The sequence below is a fragment of the Trematomus bernacchii genome, unplaced genomic scaffold, assembly GCF_902827165.1.
Source record: "Trematomus bernacchii unplaced genomic scaffold, fTreBer1.1, whole genome shotgun sequence".
Classification (NCBI taxonomy): domain Eukaryota; kingdom Metazoa; phylum Chordata; class Actinopteri; order Perciformes; family Nototheniidae; genus Trematomus; species Trematomus bernacchii.
Genome location: NW_022987616.1, coordinates 6,728,698 through 6,752,585, shown reverse-complemented (window position 1 = coordinate 6,752,585; position 23,888 = coordinate 6,728,698). Strand labels below are relative to the sequence as shown.

Genomic DNA, 23,888 nt, shown 5'->3' with positions numbered 1-23,888 from the left:
AGGGCACGAGATAAGTTTGTGCACAGATGGAAGGCTGACAGGCAGGTAGGCCATCCAGTTATTTTAGCCGGGCCGGCTCAGATGATTGGTCGTGCTTTTTACAGTACTACGGCTTCCACAGATGACATATTTTTATGTATTTATTGTCAAAGCATTTAATATATTCATTGCTATCTGGATGTTAAGAGCATTCCATGGAATATAACAACAAGTGTTTCTGAAGTGAATTACCTACCCCACCTTTAATGATACATTTACTTCAATAAACGTTACCTGCGTATTACCGACAGAGGAAGGGAGAACGGTGTGAGCGTCACATCCGTGTTGTCCGACCTGATATGACACAAAAAACAACATATTTAATGGATGCATATATCATTTTAGAGGCATTAAGGCTCCGTGAGATAAAACATAAACTCACCATGTTTCAATGCTGGCAATCTCATCAAATAGCAGTAAACTCATCAGGACAGAAATCTCATTCCCATTGCCTTTGTTCTCCTTTAATATCAACGATGCTGTAATTAAGACATGAAATAGACAATTTAAATAACAAAAACTGTTTAAATAATGTATATATAATAACATTTTGAATTGCATTAGAGTTACAAATACTTAAAGGAGTTTGTTATGTATAAAAACTGGCACATATTTCTCTGTCTCAAACAGAATATGAACGTACAATATACAAAAATACAATCACGATGTTATAATACAAATGAAATGTCTCCGATGTAGCACTTGATAATAACTTTATAATAAAGAGGTAATTATTGTATTTGTTTCAGGGTAGAATTGTATAAATTGTGTTTAATACAGGACTTGTTACCTGGACACACTTAATGTAAAGAAAACATTAGACTATTTACAAATTAATTACATGATATTACCTTTTAATTATCAAACTACCAGCCCATTACACAATGTGAGTACCTAGCTAAAATATAAAATGCTACCGTGTCACAATTTAGATACGAATGATGCAGATATTAGAGTAATGGGAACAAGTTGCATCGTGCTAACATCCCACTTACTGCAGTGTGACGCCATGGCTAAATGCTATGTATCAATGGATGATGGCCATCTTTTGTTTTCTGAGAATGAGCCCCCCTGCGCTAAACAACATACCGTTTAAAGCTTCTTTTAAAGGTCACCTATTATGCAAAATCCTCTTCTTCATGTCTCTTCTACATCAACATGTGTCCCCTCTTCTTCATGTCTCTTCTACATCAACATGTGTCCCCTCTTCTTCACGTCTCTTCTACATCAACATGTGTCCCCTCTTCTTCACGTCTCTTCTACATCAACATGTGTCCCCTCTTCTTCATGTCTCTTCTACATCACCATGTGTCTCCTCTTCTTCATGTCTCTTCTACATCACCATGTGTCTCCTCTTCTTCATGTCTCTTCTACATCAACATGTGTCCCCTCTTCTTCATGTCTCTTCGACATCAACATGTGTCCCCTCTTCTTCATGTCTCTCCTACATCAACATGTGTCCCCTCTTCTTCATGTCTCTTCTACATCAACATGTGTCCCCTCTTCTTCATGTCTCTTCTACATCAACATGTGTCCCCTCTTCTTCATGTCTCTTCTACATCAACATGTGTCCCCTCTTCTTCATGTCTCTTCGACATCAACATGTGTCCCCTCTTCTTCATGTCTCTCCTACATCAACATGTGTCCCCTCTTCTTCACGTCTCTTCGACATCAACATGTGTCCCCTCTTCTTCACGTCTCTTCTACATCAACATGTGTCCCCTCTTCTTCATGTCTCTTCTACATCAACATGTGTCCCCTCTTCTTCATGTCTCTTCTACATCAACATGTGTCCCCTCTTCTTCATGTCTCTTCTACATCAACATGTGTCCCTCTTCTCCATGTCTCTTCTACATCAACATGTGTCCCCTCTTCTTCATGTCTCTTCTACATCAACATGTGTCCCCTCTTCTTCATGTCTCTTCTACATCAACATGTGTCCCCTCTGTGGAAAGAGACTCTGAAAGTTTCAGGAACAAAGATTCTCTCTCTTTTTGTCCTGATCCATTTCTATAAAAACCTGTCTGAAAATGAGCTGATTTTGGTCACTTTGTGATGTCATAACGATGTTTTGGCTTGTGTAACCATTAGCCAATCAGCAACTAAGGTAAAAGAGACAGGCTCTGTATATATCTGAGACCTGTGATATATTGATGAAAAACAGTATAATAGGGGACCTTTAAGATGTTGTGTTGTGAACGTACCCCTGACCAGTGTGAGCAGCAGGAGGCTGCGCTGAGCCAGGCTGTGTCTCAGAGACGGATCAGCGTACACTAACTTCCTCAGGATACACACACACGGCTCCAGCAGGCAGTCTGCGCTCTGAGGAGGAACACACACACACACACACACACACACACTGTTTAATTGCAGGGTAAACACAAACAAACATATTCTCCCTCTCCGTCTACTCCTGCTCAGAAGCACAGGGTCATGGTTGAGAATTAAAAACATAGGAATTATCATGCAAGAAAGACATTTTCTGTATTCATGCAGGGGATCTTTAATATTGTTTTCCACCAAAAGCATGTTCTCTATTAACTATGTGTCCTATCTTTTATGCATTCATACAATTGTATTACAGCAATATTGACATGTGAGTAACTTATAACAAAGAGCAGACAGGCAAAACTAAAAAGGCATTGAATCACGTGAAAATAACCTTATTTTGAGTCTTATTTTGATGCAAAGATGTGTACATAAGAAGGAATGTGGCACAACATCAAAGTAAAAGCAGTGCTCTGTTGATTTAAATGTGAAAATGCAAACAAAATGTATTTATTTAGCTCCTAAAATCTATAAATTACTGATAAATAATCTTCATCAATTAAGCATTACTTTGCTAATAAATGGGATAATTACTCCTGGCAAGTTTTCCTGGCCTGCATAACGGTGACATGACATTTTCATCGCCCATGCCAACTTCCCATAAGCGAAATAAACGTCCCCTGATTGCTCATGTTTCAGGCGATGGAGGGACAAACAGGACCTGCAGACATCAACACTTGTTATGTGAGACAAGTCCTTCTCTGTGGCCTTGTTTCCTTCACTTTTACCCTCCATGTAAACACACATGCTGCACGATTAGCTGTTAGCGCACGCCCTCTGATTCAAGGCCTGCGAATGATCAGCAGTAACTACAGGGCAAACATCCCTTCTGTCTGACACTATTAAAGCAGGCCACTTCACCCTTCATCATGCACGCATCACTGACTTTCCAACACCTCAAACAAGGACATGGAAGTGCATCTCATGAGATACAGGCTTTCTTTCAATTGGCTTCAACAGAAACTCGATCACAGATTGTTCTGTTTTTTTTACCTTGTTGCCGTTTACACTCCCCACAATGAAAGAAATGACTTTGTCTGTTATTCCCAGATTCTTCAGCACCGGGTGCATTGTTGTGTCTGCAGGGAAGCAAGCAGAACATTCAATATACCCACAGAAAGCATTTGCATAATCATACACTCTATGCTTTTTCTGCTCCTCCTAAGACATATGGTGGTGGGAGGGAACACACTGCGGCATTTGTTACAAAAATACATTTCACAAGCAGAGTTCTCACTTATTGCACACACTTTAAGAATTGTTTTTATCAAGTCCATAAAATGATATCTAGAAATCTGTTTAGGCATTTTTAAAACGTACCTATTATCAAACCTGATATCCTCAAATCAGCGAGAATCAGGATGTGAATTGTCAGTCTACTTGTACACTATCCCTGAGTCATAGGTGCTTGTTTCTCATTAAAATGCCTCTCCCTGAGCACTGTTAGAGATACTAATGCACAGTGGTAGACATGTTAGCTTGTAAATGTATTTGAAAACAATACTGTATATTAAAGACAGCATTCTTCACAGATATCTCACCTTGCAGCACGACAGACAGTTGCTCCCCTGCCGATCTTTTCAGGGAGATGTCAACAGTGTCCGAGGACAGGATACCAAACAGCTTCTCTACCGACTCCACCTAGCCACCAAAAAACACATTTAGGGGATGCAGTGAATAGTAGATTGACAGAAAGTAATATTTGATCAATCGGTAAAGGAATTGATTGTGCAAAAACGTCAGAAAATTGTGTTTTTAGGGCTCAAATATAAAGATGTACTGCTTTAATCAGTTTTATTTAGTATTAAAGTGAATATTTTGTGGGTTTTGAGGTGAGGTTTCTGGATTTTGAGAAACTAGGGATGGATATTTTACAATATATTTTAAAATGTTATAGACCAGACAGCTTCTCCACCGACTCCACCTAGCCACCAAAAAACACTTTTAGGGGTTGGAAAAGAACACCAAAAAAGATTGAATGACTATTTTCATAATATTGGTCAATCGTTAAAGGAATTGATCGAGCAACAGTATCAGAAAATTCAGTATTTAAGCCTCAAATATAAAGATTTACTCCTTAAAATCAGTTTAATTTAATGTTAAAGTGAATATTTGTGGGTGTTTTGGACTGACAAAGAAAGATATAACTTTGCATTTTGAGAAACTACATGGATATGTTTCAATATATTCTAACATGTCATACACCAAACGATTAATCGACCAATTAAGAAAATAATCAGCAGTTGAATCAATCAGAAGTGTATATGTTAGTCTGTGTGTGTACATGTTTGTTCATGTTTGTATACCTTGAGGACAGACTTGTTGCAGGTGTCCAGCGAGACGTCTGCAGGCTGTCGGAGGCAGAAGAGGTTCGGTAGAGACGAGAGCACTGATTGGTCCAGCTCTGGTCTGGCTGCATCAGCCTCATCATGGCTCTTTAAGTGGGGCAGGATTTGTTGCACTGCTGCTATTCTCACACTGTTAAATAACAAGCAGACATTATGTCAAACTTGGGAGTTAAATAATGAATTCAAAAACCCTAATGTTTTAAAACAGAGAGATGAGGCAAAGAGACTTTTGTCTGCATTGGGTCGAAAGTGTAACCTTCCTTTGAGGTTTTTTGGACACAACATCCAAATGGTTTTCAAAGAACATGAGGCAGGGCAAATTAAGTGCTTTCGCAAGAATTGACCAGGGCTTGTCTCACGGCCGGGGTTCATTTAAATCTCTATCAATATTCATAGGCTGGGACTGGATGTTTGAGGCCTCACAAAGAACTGAAATGACTTGATAAGAACATCAGCAGACAGGGACAGACAGTGGTAATATGTCCATCACTTTTACGTGTTGTAACCCAGAATATTAAGACCTCCAGGAGTTTATCTGGTGCATAAAAAAAAACCCTGTCAAACATCAAACATGCAGAAGAGGCATATCATCACATGCCTGTTTCCAAACACAAATAAACCCAGAGAGACACAAATAAACAACAAAGGAGCCCAGACTCACGTGGGTTGTTTAGTGAAAAGGAGTCGCAGCGCTGCTTTCAACTTGGCTTTGCTTGGAAACACGTCCGACATGTCACTTATCAGCAGGACACAGTTTCCCAGCGAGTCTTCAGTGCCGGCATAGCCCTGCCACACACACACACACACACACACACACAGTCAATTCTCAGAGAGCTTTGGCAGACAATGCACCGAACAATGGGGAATTCCGGCAAAGCAGCCCAACAGTAAATGAAATATGCATCGCTTTGATTATGGCTGGTTTCATTTCGTCTCCTGTTGACATGGCAGCCCATCTCTGAATGGCCTCCTTGAATTGAATCACACTTGACAGCGTAGTCAAACTCTCATGTATATTCATGAAGTGTTTCCAGGCTCTCTGTTGCCTGAAACTGTTATGCAATTAATAAAAGCTTTTTTTCCCACCCAAAAATGAAAACAATACAACACAGAATATGTAAATGAGGGAATAACTACATCCTTCTCACTGGCAGCTCAATATGCCGTCTTTGTGGCTAAAATTGAACTTTTGATCATCGTTGTTTTGTGGAGAACATGCGACACTTCCTGCAGCTCGAGAAATATAATCAGCTCCAAACCTACAACTACGACTTCTGAAGAGAGCAGACCTGTAACACGGGCATGACCGGGTGAAGTGCCTCGTTGAATCTGTCCCAGGTGGATGCTGTCATCATCAATCGTCCTTTGAGCACGAATAGCAGGATATCCTTGGCGGCGACGTTCACCTATAGATCACAGGTAAACTGCTGAATTCACAATGACACTGCTGACAAAACATTTACCAGCGAGTGATGAAAGTGACAGACGTTTAAACTACATGACACCGGTCATCCCTGACGCTTTATCATGAGCTTAAAGTCATGTACAATAACTTTTAAAAAGCACATAGAAATCTATTGAGTACTTGTGTTTGATTAGATGCATTTGGTTCAACCTTGACCCAACACATTGAATGGATGTAATGTTCTGCCACTAGGGGTCTCAATCAAATACATTTTGGTGGCGTTGGGAAGTAGCATGGGATCATGGGAGTTGTCATGGCACTCGGCTTGTTCATAGTTTAGGAGGTATTTATCAGGAGCATAATTATCCGCAGTAAACATCCGTGAGTAAACCAGTAAAACTACTAAAGTAAAATCTGTGTTTTGTGTCCAATACTATTCATGAGACAACGGATATTGGGTGATGTGCGAGCTAATAGCTAACATTTGCTCAGCTTGATTCTCAAGATACAGATGGGAGATGACTCAAATCCTTTATCCCGTTGAAAGATAGCGTTAAAAACCACCAAAATGTAAAAAGTGTACGGTAAAAACCGGCTTTAAACTGGATAAATAAGTCAATTTATGGCAGCTTTCGGCAGACAACGCTTACAAATGGGGATACAACAGGAAATGAAATGGTATATTATAATGTACACATATCAAGTAAATGAATAACTCAGGTGTAGATGGCAGGAATATTATTATATAAGAAGTGGCCAGAAGCAAGATGCTCCAGAAGGTCTAGAAGTCTAATTGCTTCTGTGGAGAAACAGGTGTTAGCGTACCTTCTCTGCAGAATCCTGGAGTCCGAAAGCAGTGATTTCGTAGAGCACCCTGTGGTGGATAAGGAAGTTGAGTCCGCCGCAGGCCGCCACTTCCTTTCGTGCCACATTCTGGATGCCGAGGCAGTCCTAAGGGTGTATGTAATCACACCAAAGCACATCATAAATTATCGCCATCCTCTCCAGTTCCAATTCACTTTAAAATGTAGCCGTGTACTCCAGATGGTGGTTAGTAAAGAAAACGAAAAAAGCAAGTCTGATTTCAAATGTCAAGTGGGGGGGGTTTTTTTTATCGCTCGCTGTCACACATTCATCCATCTTCATATATCGGCTTATTTACATATGGGTTCCCCAGCAAGCTGCTTTAGAGGCCGTTATTTCATCCATGAACCTGAATGTAAGTGCTTGTTAGATGGTTGTTCTGACCTTGGCCAGGCGTAGAGTGCATTGGTATGTTTCCGCTCTGACAGGCAGTAAGGGATGGGACAGAAGCTTCAGGAGGAGTTTCTGGCTCTCTCTTTGAAGGAGGGGGCTGGGATCATCAAACGTCCACCTAGTGATGGACAACCACAGGAATTAAAGCATGCATGAAATACACCTGCAATGACTTGACTATATAACACACACACACACACACACACAATAACACAGATTATAACCCCCTTGTTGTTAAATACCAACCAACTATGTGCAATAGTTCTTTGATTTGATTTATTTCGAATGTGTAAAACAATAATACAAAAATGTAACATGAGAATTATTATATTTATACAAAATGAATCAGTGTCAAATTGATATACACAAATATGACTGATTGTAAATGATGTATAAACAAATAATCTACTTAATTACACATCTGAAAAGGGGTGGGAAGAAGTTTACACTTATTTAATCCCACCCGTTCTCCCAAAAACTAAATTACTAACATTTGTTAATGAAAATAAAAAATAGAAAGGGAACTGGGAACTTCAACACTACGTGCAATATCAATATCATTACCATCATTACAAAACACAACATATATAACGTGCAATATTATTTTTATTATTAATAATGTGCTATGATAACGTGCAATTACGGTTTGTTTTGCAATACTAAATACTGGTAATATTTACACTAATGATGGGACCGTCTATGTTTCCTGTAGATATTTAATTGCTCTTTTTACTGCTCTGTTAGTGGACAGTTTTACTGCTGTGTTTATTGCGTTTTTGTTACTCTGGCACAACAATTTCCTTTGGGATGAATAAGTCTTATCTCTTATGTGCAATATGTGCAATATATATAGATGCCGTTAATAACTGTGCAATATATACCTGGCTGCTAAACCCTCAGAACTGTTACAGGATGTGTATTTTGTAAATGTTTTATCTGCTGTAACAATGTACATGTCCCCTCTGTGGGACTCATCAAGGTATTCTGATTGTGATTCTTCACATTGTGAGGTTTGAACGTACAGGTGAGAGCAGATGTGGACACACTCCTTGATGATGGGGAGGTGTTGGTGCAGCGAGAGGCCGTTTATCGCCTGGTCTGCCAGCTCCAGCAACTCCAACCAGTTCTTCTCTCCCTTTGTGAAGAGATGAATCCATTAGTGAAGATATACAACGCCAATATGAGCGATGGGCTCAACAGGTGAATGTGTGCAAGAGTAGTTTTTGATTTAGAGCAATACTTCATCCCTACGATGAGCAGTTGTTTATCAATTACTCATCATTTGAATTCTTGGAGAAAAGCTAGTTTTTTCACGTCTCAACGGAGAACCAAAATGTAGAAAAGTCTTGCTGAAATTAGGTTTTTAAGACTTCACCTAAGCAGACATGAATATGTTTAGAAAGTAGTGAGCACACGTCTTCAATTCATGTCGTTTTTTGTATTATTTTTTCTACGTTTTCTTCTACAATTCAAGGTTGCACAGGCGTTGAAGTTGATATACAAAGATCCTCTTGTGGTTGCTAGTTTTTTGCATGTCTCAACGGAGAACAAAATGTTAAAAAGTCTTGCTAAAATGTGGTTTTTAAGAATCTATATGACAATATAGATATATATATCATTAACAAATGAATATGTTTGAATAGTAGTGAGAACACGTCTTCGATTAATGTCGAGTTTTTTATCTTTTTTCAAGTTTTCTTCTACAATTCTTGGAGAAAGGCTATTTTTTTCATGTCCCAACGGAGAACAAAATGTTAAAAATTGAGAAAAGTCTTGCTGAATTGAGGTTTTTAAGAATGAAGACATCCGTTAATTAAGTCTCATGCATCTCATGCACTCAAATTCAAGTCATATTTATTCAGTTGTATGCTCACATCTTCTAAATACTACGCAAAACCTTACTGTTTAACACTTCACCTGAGTAAAAATGAATATGTTTGAAAAGTAGTGAGCACACGTCTTCAATTCATGTCAAGTTTTTCCAGTGTTTTATTCTTTGTTCTTAGTTTCTACAATTCAAGGTTGCACAGGGGGTGAAACAGGTTAGTGACAGGTGAATGTGTGCAAGAGTGGTTTTTGATTTAGAGGAATACTTCATGCCGACAATGAGCAGCTGGATATCAATTATTCACCCTTTAATTCTTGAAGAAAAGCTAGTTCTTTGCATGTCTCAACGGAGAACAAAATGTAAAAAATTGAGAAAAGTCTTGCTAAAATGTGGTTTTTAAGAATCTATATGAAGATATCCATTAACTAAGTCTCTCTGGCATCTCGTGCACTAAAATTCAAGTCATATTTATTCAGTTGTAGAAGAGACATGAAGAAGAGGGGACACATGTTGATGTAGAAGAGACATGAAGAAGAGGGGACACATGTTGATGTAGAAGAGACATGAAGAAGAGGGGACACATGTTGATGTAGAAGAGACATGAAGAAGAGGGGACACATGTTGATGTAGAAGAGACATGAAGAAGAGGGGACACATGTTGATGTAGAAGAGACATGAAGAAGAGGGGACACATGTTGATGTAGAAGAGACATGAAGAAGAGGGGACACATGTTGATGTAGAAGAGACATGAAGAAGAGGGGACACATGTTGATGTAGAAGAGACATGAAGAAGAGGGGACACATGTTGATGTAGAAGAGACATGAAGAAGAGGGGACACATGTTGATTTAGAAGAGACATGAAGAAGAGGGGACACATGTTGATGTAGAAGAGACATGAAGAAGAGGGGACACATGTTGATGTAGAAGAGACATGAAGAAGAGGGGACACATGTTGATGTAGAAAAGACATGAAGAAGTGGATTTTGCATAATAGGTGACCTTAGATATTTGTCTTCCTCCAGTGGCAGCTCACACAGAGGTGGAGCAGCAGTCCAGGCCCCCCCCCAGTTGTGCTCACGTCTTCTAAATACCCAGCAAAACCTTACTGTTTAACGTCTCACCTAAGCAAAAATGAATATGTTTGAATAGTAGTGAGAACACGTCTTCGATTCATGAAGTTTTTTCCAGTTTCTTATTCTTTGTTCCAAGTCTTCTTCTACAATTCAAGGTTGCACAGGGGGTGAAGTTGATATCCAAAGATCCTCTTGTGGGTGAAGTATTCCCTCAAGGAAGCAGGTTGTTTATCTGTGGAAATATTCCCTGCAGAGCTGCTTGTGTTGACTTTAAATAAGTGACTTACCTCAGCTTGTGTTTCCTTCATGAAGTTGCAGGTGGACTCCATCCAGAGGGCGGCACGGCTCACCCTCCTGTAGAGGTCGTGGCTGTCGGTGTTCACCTGCTCCAGGTAGGCCGCCGCTGCCTGGTGCATGCTGGGTAATAAACTCCCCAACGACGTGTCCAAGCACAGGTGGAAAATAGCGGTTGCTGTGCTTTCTGGGAGATGTTCACCAGCCTGTGTGAGGAGGAGAAACCTTAATTAAAAACCTTTCTCTGGAGTTTAGGTAAAGTAATCACAAAGAAATTAAAAGGGAAAGTACAGTGGAGACTGTCAGAGTCAAATTGATAATATAAACAAATTAATATATTTATAATTTTCATTATATCTCCTCAGGATTACCGTCTAATTAATATTTTTATATTTACGGCATTAATATTGAGAATTGAAACACACATATAAGATATTACTGAATCGCCTGATTGTTTGAAATGCTTATAAAATTGCTTTGCCAAGTATAAATTAAATACAGCGTAACATAGAGTACAGTACTGTATATAAAGTATAGCTTACTGACCTCTAAAGCCTAAAATAGTATTGTGCTTTGTACAAAAACAGTGATTTCAGTAGTGATTATAGGCTAATAGGCATCAGCTTTGCACCAGTTTCAGTAAATTTCTCCATTTTAAATTAGGCTTGAAAGAAAAATACAGTTTCATGGCAATAAAGTTGAAAAAGTATATAATTACTGTGTACATTTCCATATGTTAAGTCTCAAAATGAACACTGTAAGCGGATTATTTAAACAGCATGTGTGTGGTTATTAATCTTTTGATAGCTAATCAGTCTTTTGATCGCTAAAGGTGCTTTCCACTATGTTGTGATTTGCTCAAAGGTACACACACACCTTCTCAGGAGGGAGGATGGTCTGCAGGAGTTTGATGGTGAATATAGAGACGCTTGTGTATGCCATCCTGTGATGAACCTGAGCGCTGCGGGGAATATCTGATGAAGAGCTCTGATGGTAGCTGAGGATTTCCCCCAATAGCTCCATGCAGGCTTGCAGCTTCTGCTTCTAAAAAGGGAACACACACAGAGAGACAGAAATGAAGACAAAAGCACAGCAGACAAACACAGTAACACACACACACACACAGTCAGTCAGTCAGACACACACACACACACACAGTCAGACACACACACACACACACACAGTCAGACACACACACACACACACACACACACACACACACACACACACACACACACACACACACACACACACACACACACACACACACACACACACACATCACACACACACACCAACACACACACACACACACACACACACACACACACACACACACACACACACACACACACACACACACACACACACACACACACACACACACACACACACACACACACACACACAGAGAGACAGAAATGAAGACAAAAGCACAGCAGACAAACACAGTAACAGACACACACAGTCAGTCACACACACACACACACACAGTCAGACACACACACACACACAGTCAGACACACACACACACACAGTCAGACACACACACACAGTCAGACACACACACACACACACACACACACACACACACACAGTCAGACACACACACACAGTCAGACACACACAGTCAGACACACACACACACACACACAGTCAGACACACACAGTCAGACACACACACACAGTCAGACACACACACACACAGTCAGACACACACACACACACACACACACACACACACACACACAACAGTCAGACACACACACACACACAGTCAGACACACACACACAGTCAGACACACACACACACACACACACACACACACACACACACACACAGTCAGACAGACACACACACACACAGTCAGACACACACACACAGTCAGACACACACACACACACACACAGTCAGACACACACACACACACAGTCAGACACACACACACAGTCAGACACACACACACACACACACACACAGTCAGACACACACACACAGTCAGACACACACAGTCAGACACACACACACACACACAGTCAGACACACACAGTCAGACACACACACACACACACCAGTCAGACACACACACACACACACACACACACACACACACACACACACACAGCACACACACACACACACACACACACACACACACACACACACACACACACACACACACACACACACACACACACACACATACACACACACACACACACACACACACACACACACACAGTCAGACAGACACACACACACACAGTCAGACACACACACACAGTCAGACACACACACAGTCAGACACAGTCAGACACACACAGCTTCTGGCTGCGAGCCAGGAGAAAAATGGCTCGTTCCAGGGGTTAGGAATTGAATGTAATCAGATTTCAGGGTTATTTTAGGACGAGATACAGATCCACGCTATCTCAGTCTGAATAAATTGGAACAATCTATTCTCAGACACTTTGTTCCAGGGAGGAGAAATTAAACAAAGGACTGTTTCCACCAGCAGGGGGCAGTAGATGTCCTGTGCATTGCTGCGGCTGGTGAGAACAGTTTTGTCCGAGTCCCAGAGGAAAAACCTCAAGGTCTGGCACGCCAAAGCTGCTCTCCACATAAAAGATGACAAACCAGTTCTCAGGCTGCGAACTCTGGGCATGTTTTAAACAGCAGAAGGCCACAGGGGCCGGGCCCTGACAAGTGTATGTGTCCCCTCGCATAGGAACACACACTCTTTACAGTCAGGGAGGATAACAAATGCCTGTGTGCGTTGAAGAAACACCATGCAATGTGTAAACGGAGACATTAACTAACCCAACATTGATTCAGATGAGAGGTGTGCATGCATGTGAAGCTCTTTGTACATCACGTGCCTACACTTAACAAGGTGTCATTTGTACATAGCTACAGTGTAGTTATGACAATGAACATCTTAGGTCACTAAGTCCTCCAACAGTGCAACACAATGAAATAAAATAGAATATAGTAGAAATAGTGCAGAATAGTCTATATACAAGTAATTGGAATATTTATATGAGTTGCAAAAAGATTAATGTTATGGATGTTCTTTTAAAAGTTCAGGTGTTTAACAGTCTTATGGCCTGTGGGATGAAACTGTGTTAAAGAAACACCATGTGTAAATGGAGACATTAACAAACCCAACATTGATTCAGATGAGAGGTGTGAATGCTTGTGAAGCCCTTTGTAGCTTTATATAATTCATTCAGCTCCATCACATGCCTACACTTGACAGTGAAGCACCGTATGCCTGTGTGTCGCTGGCAAATTGTCTGGTGGCCAACAAACCCCCACACCCCCACCCCTTCAGTGAAGTGTATCCATTCATCTACATAAGAGGCTTTGTCATGAGTCGTGTTTTGACTTGCCAGCTCCGTCCCCACCAGGCTGCGGTCGTCCCACACCAGCTCGCAGACGCTGTCCCCGAGCAGGAGCACGCCGTCGCTCAGCAGCTCCAACACACGGTGAAACACGTGAGAAACCTCTGGGAGAGAAGAGAGGAGGAGAGAGGAAACTGAGAAGGAGATGCAGACTGAGTGTAGGAAGTGTTGTGAAAATACTGAATGTCCTCTTCTAATATGAGAGTAACATGATAACAAAGGTATCCCAACTGTAGCTGTGAACATGACAGGATGTGTGATTACCTAGAAGAGCATCAGGACTGTTTGAGGCATATGATAGCTATGTGATTAACATGATGATTCAGCCTCTATGGAGATAGACACATGACAAGCATGATCATTTCTGACGTGGAGCTAATCTGAAGTAAACATTGAATACTGCTTTCTATTCCTCCATCTTGTGACTGTGTAACTCCCTCTCTTGGATATCAGCATGTGAAGGACACTGTTCAGGAACTAGTTGATGCTCTGTATGTGATGACTACTTCCATTCTGGAGAGGATCACAGATACATGGATCCTGAGATTGAAGCTCAAGCCGGTGACGAGGGCTTATTAACATTTTTAAGTATTCAGAAACAGTCAGAATTGTGAGAAAAAGTCAGAAATGTGAGAAAAAGTCCGAATTTTGAGAACAATTCAACATTTTGAGATTTTGAGAAAAAGTCAACATTTTGAAAGAAATTCTGAATTTTGAGAGAAAGTGAAAAAAAAATCTGATTTTGAGAAAGTCAGAATTTGGAGGTTTGGAGAAAAATTCAGGATTTTTAGAAAAAAGCCAACATTTTGAGAACAAACTTAGTATTCTGTGCATGGCAGGATGTATGATTACCTACAAGAACCAGTATTCCTTCATCTTGTGACTGTGTAACTCCCTCTCTTAGATATCAGCATGTGAAGGACACTGTTCAGGAACTAGTTGATGCTCTGTATGTGATGACTACTTCCATTCTGGAGAGGGTCAGGAATACATGCATCCTGAGATTGAAGCTCAAGCCGGAGACTAGTGAGATTTTTCTAACAGGATGTAAATGTAGTCAACGTGACGTCAGAAGCATTGGCGTTTTGGCCGTCTCCATATTGGTTTTTGGAACATTTGTAAAGATAATATAATGACAGAATACAGTCAATACCGTAAAACACGTAACCAGATATGTACTTTATCCTATTCTAACTCAAGCCACAACAGACGGAGGGAACTGGTTTATATCATTGACGTACATTATTGCTCCCTTTTCATAAAAGTCCAACTAACACCCAGCTGTTTATTGTTTTTTAATTGCACATTTTATTACATTTTTAGGCTTCTTACATGTTCAGGTGCTACATGCTGTATTGAAGAAGACTTGAAACTAAAAGTGAGACCCAAAAAAAGGAAATAATGAAGTAGGGTCATTTTCCCATAGACTTCTATACAATATGAATTCATCTTGGAATTAGAGGCACCCCCTGCTGGATATTACAGACCATTCGTTTGTATACATTTACATAAAAGTCCACAATAACTCCCACCTGTTTTCAGCAGCGGTATGGCTTGTTGCATGGTGGTGACGGTGAACTGAGCGAGAGTGAGCTGCTGTAGCTGTAGCTCCAGAGCATCCTCCACTCCCAGGTCAGGAAGATCCAGGTGGGCCAAATCTGCAGGAGACTGGGGGGACTGGGGGGTCTGGGGGGGGGCCTGGACTGCTGCTCCACCTCTGTGAGAGCTGCCACTGGAGGAAGACAAATATCTAAGGTCACCTATTATGCAAAATCCACTTCTTCATGTCTTTTCTACATCAACATGTGTCCCCTCTTCTTTATGTCTCTTCTACATCAACATGTGTCCCTCTTCCTCATGTCTCTTCTACATCAACATGTGTCCCCTCTTCTTCATGTCTCTTCTACATCAACATGTGTCCCCTCTTCTTCATGTCTCTTCTACATCAACATGTGTCCCCTCTTCTTCATGTCTCTTCTACATCAACATGTGTCCCCTCTTCTTCATGTCTCTTCTACACCAACATGTGTCCCCTCTTCTTCATGTCTCTTCTACACCAACATGTGTCCCCTCTTCTTCATGTCTCTTCTACATCAACATGTGTCCCCTCTTCTTCATGTCTCTTCTACATCAACATGTGTCCCCTCTTCTTCATGTCTCTTCTACATCAACATGTGTCCCCTCTTCTTCATGTCTCTTCTACATCAACATGTGTCCCCTCTTCTTCATGTCTCTTCTACATCAACATGTGTCCCCTCTTCTTCATGTCTCTTCTACATCAACATGTGTCCCCTCTTCTTCATGTCTCTTCTACATCAACATGTGTCCCCTCTTCTTCATGTCTCTTCTACATCAACATGTGTCCCCTCTTCTTCATGTCTCTTCTTCATCAACATGTGTCCCCTCTTCTTCATGTCTCTTCTACATCAACATGTGTCCCCTCTTCTTCATGTCTCTTCTACATCAACATGTGTCCCCTCTTCTTCATGTCTCTTCTACATCAACATGTGTCCCCTCTTCTTCATGTCTCTTCTACATCAACATGTGTCCCCTCTTCTTCATGTCTCTTCTTCATCAACATGTGTCCCCTCTTCTTCATGTCTCTTCTACATCAACATGTGTCCCCTCTTCTTCATGTCTCTTCTACACCAACATGTGTCCCCTCTTCTTCATGTCTCTTCTACATCAACATGTGTCCCCTCTTCTTCATGTCTCTTCTACATCAACATGTGTCCCCTCTTCTTCATGTCTCTTCTACATCAACATGTGTCCCCTCTTCTTCATGTCTCTTCTACATCAACATGTGTCCCCTCTTCTTCATGTCTCTTCTACATCAACATGTGTCCCCTCTTCTTCATGTCTCTTCTTCATCAACATGTGTCCCCTCTTCTTCATGTCTCTTCTACATCAACATGTGTCCCCTCTTCTTCATGTCTCTTCTACATCAACATGTGTCCCCTCTTCTTCATGTCTCTTCTACATCACCATGTGTCCCCTCTTCTTCATGTCTCTTCTTCATCAACATGTGTCCCCTCTTCTTCATGTCTCATCTACATCAACATGTGTCCCCTCTTCTCCATGTCTCTTCTACATCAACATGTGTCCCCTCTTCTCCATGTCTCTTCTACATCAACATGTGTCCCCTCTTCTTCATGTCTCTTCTTCATCAACATGTGTCCCCTCTGTGTAAAGAGACTCTGAAAGTTTCAGGAACAAAGATTCTCTCTCTTTTTCTCCTGATCCATTTTTATAAAAACCTGTCTGAAAATGAGCTGATCAGATTTTGGCCACGTTATGATGTCATAACGATGTTTTGTCTTGAGTAACCATTAGCCAATCACCAACCAAGGTAACCCCCCCCCCCCCACCTTATCACCTGAATCTCCTCCTAGAGCACCATTGTGTTCTTTTTAACCAAATCTCTCTCAGAGGGGCGTGGGGAGGGGCTCCTTATTTTCATCTAAAGTAACAGACAGAGAATCAGCACTTTGGAAACAGGGCTGAAACAGAGGGGATTATGGGTAATGCTGCAATGATCTGTTTGGTGTTTCAGCCAATCAGAGACAGGCTCTGTATATATCTGAGACCTGTGATATATAGATGAAAAACAGTATAATAGGGGACCTTTAAGACAAATCGCTTTTCAAAATCATTCATCCCCTCTGCACTCAAACCTTTTAATTCTTGATAGGTTTCGATTGTTTATTTACTTACTTATTTATTGTGATGCTATGAACTATTAATCTTCCTGTAAACTGCTCATAACTAATTGTCCCTTGTTGTTGATTGATTGATTGATTGATTGACTGATTGATTGATTGAGCTGTTTAGGGATGGATCCTAAAAACTCCCGTCATGGAAATCAGAAGTGATATTTGAATATTTCAGACCAGCCGCTAGAGGGCTCCTGTTGATGTTCATATTCAAAATAATAATGTAATCCTCCGCTGCCTCGCTCACGTCGCTTTATCTTAGTGTGAGAGCTGCAAGTGTCACCAGCAATTTAGTCATTATCAAAGCTACAAAAATCCCACTGAATGTTTTTTCTCAAAAAGCAAAAGACTATCGTGTTGAGTTCACAGTCTGATGAACAGAATTGACAACAATGCTGAATCAAAGCAAAACGATATTGCTACAACCAGCAGACACACTCCATTTGTGCCTCAGAAGTGTGACAGCAGGAAAACTGAGTTAATCTCTGCTCTCACTGCCAACGTGATTGCTGAAGACGTGCAAATAAAGAAAGGCTTAGACAGCAGGAACAGCGAGACCTGATGTGCCCAAAGTGAGGAAATTATTTATTTTTCAGCTGTGTTGACACAGTAAAATGGAGTTTCCTGTTTTTTCAGCTTTGTTCATTTAAAAAAGAGGAATAGTTTTTGGCAGAAACTTAAAGGTACCATGGGGTCAGATTATAATTTTCCAAAGGGGGGTTTGTTTAGCTTGAAACACTTGAAATAACTAAAGGATAAGTTAACATTACATTACATTACATGTCACTTGTTAGACGCTTTTATCCAAAGCGACTTACATACTCAATACTGTGGACAATCCACACAGGAGCAATTTGGGGTGAAGTGTCTCAGGGACACAACGACATGCTGACTGCAGTGGGGTTTGAACTTGCTATCCCCTGATTCAAAATCCAGCACTCTATCCACTGAGCCACAGCCGCCACACAAAGAAAGTAGAAAGAAAGTGAGGTCATAGAAAACTATTACTGCTAAAAAAGTGAGCAATGATTGAGAGTCTGAGCTAAACATTTCAGATGTGTGTATCTCACACTGCACGGTCACTTTAATTCATGTTCCTTTGTTAGTCATGTTTTATTATCTTTGCTTTTAAATTAGTGTTTTTAAATGCCATTTTATAATGGTTTATCTAAACTACAACTATTAATTAGAAACCAAATCATGAATGGTTATGAGCAGGACCTGTGAACTCATACTTGTTATTTCTTGTCATTGTTATTTCAACACACACAAACACACACGCACACACACACACACACACACCTGGTGGACGCTGCGTCTCCATCCTGTCCGTCTCCACTGGCTCTCTGGCCGGTGCGCCCCACCACCGAGGGCCGAGGAGAGCACTCGCCCCCTGGGGAGGAGGCCTGGGAGCGCTGCGTCCCTCTCACCTCCTGGGAGTAGGAAAAGGACGAGTTCTGGGACACTGGATCTACATGACCAGGGACAGAAAAAGAGGACATTAGTTGCACAAAGACTCTGTGGGATAAAGAAGGTGGTGGTGTTTGAAGTAGTTATTCAAGAACTGCACTTGAGCTTTTTGTTCATGTCTACGATGCTGTCGACTGGCAGCTTTAGACTATTCTCAGCAATTGTAATACCCAGCTTTTTTTCTCTCTTGTACGCCATGTAAAGTTTTCGGGTACCTACTTACTGTATATTGTGTATCTCTTTGCTTTATTGTAACTAAAAGAAAAATTCAAAATTCAAGTATCTGACTTCTTAAAGTGGACCTATCATGCTATATTTGAATAATATAGTGTAGGACCATACCTATATAAGGCATATTTATACTTTTTTTTTTTCAAAATACCAAACAGATCATGCATTTTAGCCATGCCTCATTTCGCTCAATTTGACAATTTCTAGCTCTGGGCAGATTCAGTGAGAACAGCACCACCTACAGGCCTGGCATATGTACTACAGCGTCTCCAGCGCTTTCGAACGGCAATGGCTGTGGCTGTCTCCTCCTGATTGGTGGAGTTGGCCCAATAGCCGTAGCGCCACCGTCCTGACGTCAGGACAGTGTTCAAATCTGGATCAGTTTTTATCAGATCCGTTGCAGCCCCTTTTTTAGAGATTTGGGTATGGAGGAAAATAGAGAGGGTTGTGTTTTCTGACACTTGGTGAGTTCCCTGGAACACCGGGGACACATATTCATGTAGAAAAGACGTACAAAAGTGCATTTTGCATGATAGGTCCCCTTTAAGTTACTTTGCAGATACAGGTTCTAATTACAAACATAAATCATGAACTAAACTAAGATACATTATGATCGGTTAAGCTACCCAGAAGTATACAGGGCAATTAAAGAGAGCTCCACCTTTATTAGCTGCATCAATATTCAAAGTCCAATAATATAATATGTAAATGATTACTTTCGGTAGTTTCATGAGCATTTGGTGAAACTAGTTTTGTACTTTCACTTGGGCAGCTATTGGAAGTATAGCTGCTACAGTTTAATGAAATCAAAATGTCTCAGTGTAGGTCTTTAGGAATTTGCCACTTGCCCTATCACAACCAAATAACAAATATATTGGTTTAAAGATGATGTGTACATAAACAACCACATGTACGAAACGGCTGCATCTCATATTGCTAGAAAAATATCACTGGTCACCGGCTTGAGCTTCAATCTCAGGATCCATGTATTTGTGATCCTCTCCAGAATGGAAGTAGTCATCACATACAGAGCATCAACTAGTTCCTGAACAGTGTCCTTCACATGCTGATATCCAAGAGAGGGAGTTACACAGTCACAAGATGGAGGAATAGAAAGCAGTATTCAATGTTTACTTCAGATTAGCTCCACGTCAGAAATGATCATGCTTGTCATATGTCTATCTCCATAGAGGCTGAATCATCATGTTAATCACATAGCTATCATATGCCTCAAACAGTCCTGATGCTCTTCTAGGTAATCATACATCCTGTCATGTTCACAGCTACAGTTGGGATACCTTTGTTAGCATGTGTACTCTCATATTGGAAGAGGACATTCAGTATGTTCCCAACACCTACCTTGCTTTGTGGAGAAGAAGCTTGGATCCTGATGAAAGCGGAGTCTCCTCCTCAGCCCCACACACAGCTGCCTCAGGCAGGAGAGCGCCTGCAGGTGGAGGAACCTCGACTCACCTTTACCTGAACCCAGCCTCAGCAGGAACAGCAGGTTCTGCAAACACAGGCCAGATCAGAGGAATACTGTCACTGGGAAGCTGAGATATAGAAGGTTTTCAGAAGAATGTAGGATATGATAGATATATAGATAGATGGATACTTTATTTATCCCAATTTGGGAAATTATTTTTCTCGCAGAAGTGTGTTCAGAATTTATAATACAACACTTAAAATCAGGGGTGTCAAACTAAATTTCATCGCGGGTCACATCAGCATTATGGTTGCACTCAAAGGGCCGGTTGTAACTTTAAGACTATATAAATATACATATATAAGTATATAATATATATAAAATAATGTATTATATTACATTATTGCCTCTGCATTAGATTATTATCGGAGAGGGTAATAACTTCATAATTAACTACGTCTGAAAGCAGAAGTCCAGGGCAAATAATTGCAAGTCTCTTCAGTGCGCATGTCACAAAAAGAGATGCATTGTGGGACATGTAGTTTATGGGCAACGTGCTTCTGTAAAGCGGCATGTAACCGTATAATAAACGTATTATATTCTTTGCCAGCTCTTGAGGGCCACATAAAATGAAGACGGGCCTAGAGTTTGACACCCCTGCTTTAAATAAATAAATGCATTTAAAGTGGAAAAGAGAATTAACTTTTTTTTTTTTATTATAGAATATAAACAAGACAATATACAATATTCTGGATAATTAAAATAGAAAGTGAAAATACAACAGGATCCAAAATACTACAGGTCTTTTATAAGAAAGGAGAAACTCAAACTATGTAGCACCTGAACTCAGACAGTGCGAGAAAAGTTGTAATAAAAAGTTGAACTAAATTATTGAAGCAACAATTTGTTCTGAGTTCAGACTCCCTGCCAACTGGTGCTAATGATGGCATGTCTCTAAATCCAAGTCTTTTAATTTAACTTAATAGCTCCAGCTCCTCAGAGGAGAGTCGAGCAAAAGCCACACGAGGAAGAGCAGAATGAGTTCTTTAGATGATGAGACTGCTGGGTGACAGTATGCTAATGTGCCTAAATCATGTCTCCTCCAATACTTCGCCTATGAAACTGAGAGATAACAGATGCACTTTGTTGCTAACAGGTTACATCAATACATGCAGGGGTTTTTAAAACATGAATAGGCAAAGAAGATATTTAAAATAAAGATCTGTTGTCTCATCTGGATTAAGTTACAATTAAAAATCCTGTTTTGTATGAAGTAATGTGGGGCTGCAGAGATATAGCTGCCTTCAAATCTTATTCTACAGACTTGACGAAAATGATTTGTCTGGTACTGACCCTATTCATTTTTTGAATTATGATGCAAAAATGTAAAACAAGTAACATTTAGTTCCAAACACTCACATGACACATTAATACTTGTCATTTGCAATAATGGTTTAAATTCCTGCAAAGCCAACAAGACCAGGATGAGGACAGTTTGAACGCCTGCAGACAACCTGGACCACTTTTACAGAATCTCTGATATTTAAAGGTCACCTATCATGCTATTTTTAGGCAATAGCATAGGTCTCAGATATATACAAATATATAAAAAACATGTCTATGAAGTGTTTTGCTCAAAATACCAAACAGATCACCCATTCTAGCCATGCCTCATATCCCTCTATTTCACTTCCTGTTTCAAAAGTGCTGATCTGGGGTATAAAGCTTTAAAAAAGGAGGGGTCTGAGCTCATGCGGGACCCGGCAGCTACTGTCTAAACTAAATGCTGCCGTGATGAAACGCCATATCATGGATTATCAAGGATTGTTTCTGAAACAGTATGGAGCTCAAAGGCTTTCTCTCTTGCCGGTTATACCACAAGGTGAGTTCCTTTTTATTTCCTGCTTCTTCACACACATGCTCTCCAGTACAGGTTAGCTCTGAGTGTTAGCGATGCTAATGTGAACACCGACCATATTACGTCCAAAACAGTCGGGCATTGTTTCTGATAGCAACGTTTCTGATAGGGCCGTGGGTCCACATTTCAGATATTACGTCATATCGGACGCAAATCTGGATCAGCTCCGTTGTAGCCCCGTTTTTAGAGATTTGGGTACGGAGGAAAAGAGAGGGTTTTATTTTCTGACGCTGCGTGAGTTCCCTGACACACCGGGGACACATATTGATGTATAAAAGACATCAAAAAGTGCATTTTGCATGATAGGTCCCCTTTAAGGACGCCTTAAAGCAGCAAAAACGGCACCAAGGATGTTTAAACTCTGCAGTAGGTGCATCAAACCCTCCAAATCCGTGAGTCAATTGCAATATCAGGAAAATTGTTATTTATTTCCAAATTGTGCAGCCCTACTTTAAATATAAAACAAGTGACATTGAGTACAATAAACAAGCACCTTAATATGTCATTTGCAATAACAGATAGTTTAAATTCCTGCAAAGCCAACAAGACCAGGACGAGGACAGTTTGAACCCCTACTTTTACAGAATCTCTGATATTTAAGGACGCCTTAAAGCAGCAAAAAACTGCACCAAGGATGTTTAAACACCTGCAGTAGGAGCATCATGACCACACTGTATCCTCTATACTCTGCTGCCTCCTGAAGCACATCCCTTTGCCTCCTGAGGATCCTCAACCTCCAGAAGGATCAGGGACACACATTTATAAATTGGTGTTTTGATCAAGGACACCATTTGACAGGTTATTATTGTGACAATGGCTTGAATGACCATCTAATACATTATAGGATGGTTCACGGTCCCACTCGAGACAATGTCCTTTAATTGATGTGAATAAACAAGAAGAATATTTAAGTCAAGATCCAGCTTCTGTTTTTAAGTCAAGACGAATCAAATAGAGGCTTTTGTCTTTAGACCAGGTGTGTCAAACTCAATTTCATCACGGGCCACATCAGCATTATGGTTGCACTCAAAGGGCCGGTTGTAACTTTAAGACTATATCATTAATTAATATAACTTCATAATTAACTACGTCTGAAAGCAGAAGTCTAGAGCAAATAATTGCAAGTCTCTTCAGTAAGAATGTCACAATATGAT

At 40.5% G+C, this 23,888-nt stretch overlaps 1 protein-coding gene across 1 annotated transcript in view; it reads right to left on the bottom strand.

Moving 5' to 3' along the window:
* The window catches only part of rttn (rotatin), a 61,842-nt gene that overhangs the window by 32,524 nt on the left and 5,430 nt on the right, over positions 1–23,888 (bottom strand). Inside the window, 17 exon segments of the mRNA XM_034132425.1 lie at positions 274–333; positions 422–518; positions 2,244–2,361; positions 3,361–3,446; positions 3,909–4,008; positions 4,674–4,845; positions 5,377–5,501; positions 6,005–6,121; positions 6,946–7,071; positions 7,369–7,495; positions 8,400–8,512; positions 10,568–10,780; positions 11,451–11,618; positions 13,965–14,080; positions 15,509–15,708; positions 18,992–19,160; positions 20,750–20,900. Coding sequence (XP_033988316.1) covers positions 274–333; positions 422–518; positions 2,244–2,361; positions 3,361–3,446; positions 3,909–4,008; positions 4,674–4,845; positions 5,377–5,501; positions 6,005–6,121; positions 6,946–7,071; positions 7,369–7,495; positions 8,400–8,512; positions 10,568–10,780; positions 11,451–11,618; positions 13,965–14,080; positions 15,509–15,708; positions 18,992–19,160; positions 20,750–20,900 — 2,258 coding nt within the window.